The following is a 6,000-nucleotide window of genomic DNA, read 5'->3' as shown; positions in this document are numbered from 1 at the left end:
GGCAGAGAGCTGGGCACATAGCCGTCTGCTCCACAAGCCGGTAACTGACCAGAGGTTCCGTTTCAAGAGACCAGGAAGAGCTGCCTTTTATACATTTGTTCGATCATTCATTCGGCAGGGTCTAGGGGCTGAGCTGGATGTATAAGGCGTGATTTCTGCTCACGCAGAGTTTAAAATGAAAACATACGAACAATGACAGTAACCACTTTTTTATTGCATACCCGTAGTCGAGTGACTGTCCGGGTGCTTTGCACGTGTATCTCTCATTCTCGTTCTCACTCCATCCTACAAGTTAGGACTTCTCCTTATTTTACAGTTGAAGAAACAGGCTCAGAGGCCTCAGAGCCAGCATGTGACAGAGCTGAGGTGTCAGCCCAGGTGCCCTGAAGGGCTGCTCTGGGGGGGCCAGGGGGCAGCAGGGGCATGGGGACCCTTCAAGGGCCGTGGAGGTCAGAGGTTGCCCCTGCCCTGCACCCACTCCTGCTCTGTCCTTGCTGTCTCCTCGAGGGCTGTGAGGGCTGCCAGGGTGCCTGCTGGTCTTGCTGCCTCAGGAGGGACGCTGAAGGCTAAGCCTTTGGCATTAATTCAGGCTGGCTCTCCAGGCAGTGCCCCACCCACCCTGCCCCCCGCGTGCCACCCCTCTCCGCTTGTCTGGGAATCATGATTATGACAGCCGTCATCGGGAGGAGTTCCTGCTGGTGGCTACGTGTGTGTGTGTGTGTGTGTGTGTGTGTGAGTGAGAGAGAGAGAGAGAGAGAGAGAGAGAGAGATGGGGACACCCCCAGCCCTGTGGCCAGCGTGAACCTGTCTAACTAAGCCTGTGACGGATGACCGGGGTGAGGGGACAGCTGTGGGGATATGTGGCCGCGGTCTCAGTTAGGGTCACCCTGGTGTCCCCGCCTCAGTGCCTCAGTTTCTCCGGGTCCCCGGGTTTCCCATCCCCTGAAGCTGCTGTCCCCCTTTGTCCTTGCCTCACACAGGTATCTCCCTGCTCCCTGGCTCGCCACGCCGGCTGTGCCCCCGGGCAGTGGTCAGAGGGGGCCAGGGCCCCAAACACGGACAGCAATGCCTCCAGGTGCCGCGTCCCGGAGCCCGGGGTCTCCAGGGCAGTCTCACCCGACGTTCCAGCCAGGCGTCCGGTGGAGGGAGGTCCCCAAACAGCTCTGTGAGTACTGGGGTAGGCGGATGGGCCGGCCTGTGCGGGGGTCCCCAGGAAGCCTGTGGACTGGGGGTTCCTCCACCTGGGAGGCAGGTGTCGGGGGAGGGGTTTCTGTTAGGACCTTTTCCTCTCCTGTCTCTCTGAGTCATGGTGACACACTGTCCCAGCAGCGCCGGGGCCCTCTGGTCAGAGGAGGACCCGGAAGGCGGGCGTGTGAAAGGCCAGGGGGCCCCGCCCATTGGTCTGCAGACTCCCGGGCTCCCCTCCCTCAGGTCGGAGGAACCAGACCTTTGCTGGGGCGGCTCCGAGGCTCTCTCCTGTGCCTGGCGCTTCATCTGGTTGCCCAGGTGACCTTTCAGGTGGCTGCAGAGGCAGCTGGGTATCAAAGCGGTAATAAACAGGGAAACACCCAAAGGGGGAGGCGGGTCCCTCCCCCCACTCGGCCTCGTGCTTCCTCCTCCTCCTCTCTCAACCTCCCACCTCGGGGAGCAGACGGGAGTGGACCGCCGCCGGCTCTGGCAGGGTCCTCGCCAGTGGCTGGAGAGGAGGAGGAGGAGGGGGAGGATGTGGGGCTGTGAGGGGCAGAGTGTACAGTGAATCCGCGTGGGGTGGGGGCAGGGGTGGGCCAGGCGGCTAGAAATCGGCCTGTGTTCCAACGGATCCAGAGAACCTGCCGGTGAGTACTGCGTGTTTGCAGGAGGGCCGCACATCTGAAGGAGGAGGGGGTGTCGTGGTGCGTGCTGGGCGCCGCGTGTCAGAGCGTACTCGGGTGACGCGCGTGCGCACAGTGTGTGCGGGCGCGTCCGCTGGGAGGCCGAGTGCGGGACTGTGCGCATGCGCAGGAGCGGAAGTGGCGCTCTAGGCGCGAAGGGAGGCGGGCGGTGGGACGCGTGGTGTTGGCGCCGCCTGTGCATCCGGGTACGGGAGCGTGCACGTGTGCGTGGGTGCCGCAGCGGCGGGCGGCTGGGGCCCGGGCTGCACCCGGTATGGGGTGGAGGCGCCGCGGGCCCGTCGTGGCCGATGAACTGGGGCCCCTCTGTCCTTTCCTTGGGGCCGGGAGGGCCTGGCTTCCAAGTCCCCTTCCCGGGGTGCAGAGCGCAAGGTCAGTTCAGGCTCCCGCGCCTCTCGCCCCTCCCTCACTGGACCTCGCCGCCCGTGTCCTGTTTTCTCCGGCCAGGTCATCAACAGCTATCTGGAGGCCTGCGAGCCGCTGTCCTCGGAGACCCGTCTGAGCCGCCTGCACTTCCACGACAACCAGAGGAAGGTCGACTACGTGCTCGTCTATCACTACCGGAAACGCGGGGTGCACCCCGGCCACGGCTCCCCTGGCCACTCGCTGGCGATCGTCTCTAATGGCGAGACGAGCAAGGACCCCGACGCGGGGGCTCCCGGTGACATTGAGCCGGGGCCGCTCGACGCCCTGGAGGAGGAGAGGAAGGAGCAGCGGGAGGAGTTTGAGCACAACCTGCTGGAGGCCGGGCTGGAGCTGGAGAAGGACTTGGAGGTGAGGTCGGGCAGGTGGCAGAGGGTACGGGGTGGGATGACTAAGCAGGCTGGGCTCCTGCAGGAAGCCTTGGCTTTGTTCTAGCGTTTGGCATTGTTGTTTTTTTTTTTCTCTGGTGGGCAAACCAGATTTTTTTGCTCAAGGACTTGAGGAAGAGTTTTGGGATCCCAGGTGCTGGTGCTGGCGGTGGGGTGCCCATCTGCTCTGTGGAAGCTGGTTTAGTTAGAGACAGAAGACACGACATTTCTTGCTGGCTCGCCATCCTCTGGCCTTTGTAATGGTTTCCTTCGAATGAAGACCTGGTTTGCCTGTTGAATTTTGGATTAAAATTCCTGTATAGAAGAACTACATTATTAAGGAACGTGTGGGAATTCCCCGGCGGTCCACTGGTTAGGACTCCACGTTTTTCACTGCTGAGGGCGTGAGTTTGATCCCTGGTCAGGGAACTAAGATCCTGCAACCTGCGCAGCCAAAAAAAAAAAAAAAAAAAAAAAAAGGAATGTGCTTGCCTAGGGCCTTCAGGGAGTTGGTTATTTGGGAACTGAACATCAGATATATTTTATCAATTTGTGTATGGATTCCGACCTCTGATCAGTAGCCAGCCTATGGAAATCCATTTATCTACATATTCGTCCGTCCGTCTGTCCATCCATCCATTTTGTCACTCACTCCTCCATCCATTTCTTCACACCATACGATCCTTTAAAGATGACCTGCCTCGCCATCCCATCCAAACTCATCTCCTACCCCTCCCACCCTCCCGTGCTGGCCCCAGCCCCTGGGCCTCATCTGGGTTGTGTGTTGGTCACCGTTACTTCAGGGTCTTTGCGCTGGTTGCCCCCTCTGCCCTGGGCGCCCTTCTTCAGACCTGTGCACGCTCAGGCCCTCACTACAGACTTCTGCCCGAACATTACCTCCTTCCGGACCTCTTCCTTGACCGTCTTAGGCAGAGTACTCCCAGCCCTATCATTCTGTTCCTTGACTCTGCTGAGCTTTTCTTCGTCATACTTAGCACCTGAAATAGCACGGTAGATTTGTTTATTTTTAATCTGTGACCCTACTGGCTCCATGAAGGCGGGGGTCTTGTTTGGTTCACTGCTGTATCCCTAGCACCTAGGACAGAGTCTGGCACATAGTAGGAGCTTAACCAGTGTTAGTTGAATAAACAGGTGATGTCCGTGAGTCTCAGGTTCCTCATTTGCAAAATAATAGACGTCCTGCAGGATTGTAGTTTTATATGCCCCCTCATTAGGAGGGGCAGTGAAAACATCTAGCACCATGTCTGGTACGCAGTAGATGCTCAATAAGTACTCATTATGATTATTGAAAAGGGTGTCATGCTGAGGGGTGGGGTGACATTCTCACCAGGAACCTGTTTTGTTCCCATTAATGCCATCCCCAAACTGGAAGGGACCCCCAGAGGTCATTCACCCATTTTTTATGTGGCCCGGCTCAGACCCCTTGTGCGGACCTGTGCTGCTCACCCAGACTCTTAAACCAGGAGCCCCTTCTCTCGTTATTCTTTGCACCGCTGTAGGGACATTGTTCTCTTTCAGGGCTACTCGGGGCGCCCTTGCTGTGGGAATGCTGACTCTGACTTTTGGAAACCCAGAGCTTGCCTGGTGCCTCTGATTGGGGTCTGGTGGGAAGGTTTCTTTAGGTAGCGGCGTGTTTGGAGGGCCATACGAGGAGCTCTTGATACCACCACCATGGGAGGCTGCACCTTCTCTGGGTGTCAGGGAGTCAAGGAGGCTCAGGGAGCGGAGGCCTGAGCCTCGAGTGGCTGCTGAGTTGGGAGACGGCAACCTGCTCCAGAGCTGGACTCTGATGCCTGAGTCCAGATGTTCACATCCCAGGCCTGGCATCTGCCAGCCTCGCGACCTTGGGCAAGTGACTCGATCCTTTTGAATCACAGTTTCCTTGTCTGTAAAAAGGGAGAAACACTACATTCTTCATTGGTTTGTGGTGAAGATGAAGTAAGACAACCAAGTAAAGTATCTAGAATAGTAACAATGAGTGTTACTGCATTGTTATTATTGAGAGTTCCCAGATCTAGCAAATAAAAACTCAAGATGCCTAGTTAAATTTGGATTCAGATTAACAGCAAATAATTTTTTTAGCTTAAGTGTGTCCCATGCAATATTGGGGACATACTTGTACTAAAAAATTATTTGTTGCTAATCTGAAATTCAAATGTAACTGTCCTTGTAACTCCTCCTACTGCTGCTAGTATCGCCGCTGTCTTTGCTGCCCTCCAGTGTGTTTCATTTTGGTTGCTATTGGATTTTCCTGGCTTTGGCTGGGAATTAGGAGGGCCCAGAGCTAGCTCTTAGGACTGACTAGTGTTAGGTGGCGCTGTGGAGTGTGTCCTGGACTGTTGTTCCTGTTGTGTACCCACCCAAAGCACCTCCCTCCTGGCCCCTACCCCGGGCTTCAAGGCTGACTTAACTGTTCTTTCTTGGGGCCTTTCCAAGCTACTCAGCCTTCCCCAAGTCCCTTCTGTCATCAGGGCCTCCACCACTCATGTAGCCATCGTGACCTACTGTCTTGCAGTGTTTTTTTTTTTTTCTTTCTCTCGTCTAAAAATTAATTATTCTTATTTGCTTTGGCACCTCTGATGCAGAGTTGAGTTAATTACAGTGCTCAGTCATGGTGCATTATTATCAAGGTTCTGCAAAGGTCCTTCTTGTGACTTTTTTAAATACCCCCTGCCCTTCACTCTAAACTCCTGCTCCTTCCACAGGCAATCATTCCAATGCCTCGTGTTTCTGGGAAATGCATAGTGTCATTTTCACTGTATGCAATTTGTTTTTCATTAAAAAAAATAGACGTTATTGTTTAGAACAGTTTTAAGTTTACAGAAAAATTGGACAGAGAGCTCCCCTGTCCCACACACCCAGTCTCCTCTGTTATTAATATGGTACGTTTGTCACAATTAATGAGCCGATATTGATACACTGTCATTAAGGAAAATCCCTCCTCTGTTCAGATTTCCTTAGTTTTTACCTTCTCTCTTTTTGTCCTCCAGGATCCCAGCCCAGATCCCACGTTATATTCAGTGTCATGTTTCCTTAGGCTCCTCTCGGTGGTGACAGTTTCTCGGAACTGTGTGCATTTTTGATTTACATAGAGGAGCTCTGTTTTACAACCCATTCTGCTTCTTTCTTTTCCCCCCAGCACTATATTTTTCAGACCATTCATGTAGTGCACGTGCACCTAATCCCTTTTTTCTAACCGATGAGCGCTTGTTTACCTAGTCGCTCCCCGAATGATAAGAGCACCCAGTTGCCACCCAACAAGGTTGCGAATGAATTGTCACCTCCTTCAGGGCAGCGTG

At 54.8% G+C, this 6,000-nt stretch overlaps 1 protein-coding gene across 1 annotated transcript in view; it reads left to right on the top strand.

Annotated features, from left to right (window-relative positions):
- Positions 1-660: 660 nt before the first annotated feature.
- ANO2 (anoctamin 2) overlaps positions 661-6,000 on the top strand; it is a gene marked incomplete at both ends in the record, with an annotated part of 319,797 nt that continues 314,457 nt past the window's right edge. The window contains 3 exons of the mRNA XM_082665221.1: positions 661-706; positions 981-1,165; positions 2,337-2,663. Of these exons, the coding sequence (XP_082521347.1) occupies positions 661-706; positions 981-1,165; positions 2,337-2,663 (558 nt within the window). The remainder of the gene's footprint in view (positions 707-980; positions 1,166-2,336; positions 2,664-6,000) is intronic.

The sequence above is a fragment of the Grampus griseus genome (assembly GCF_964374135.1).
Source record: "Grampus griseus genome assembly, chromosome: 11".
Taxonomy (NCBI): domain Eukaryota; kingdom Metazoa; phylum Chordata; class Mammalia; order Artiodactyla; family Delphinidae; genus Grampus; species Grampus griseus.
This window is presented reverse-complemented; position numbering and strand designations above follow the sequence as displayed.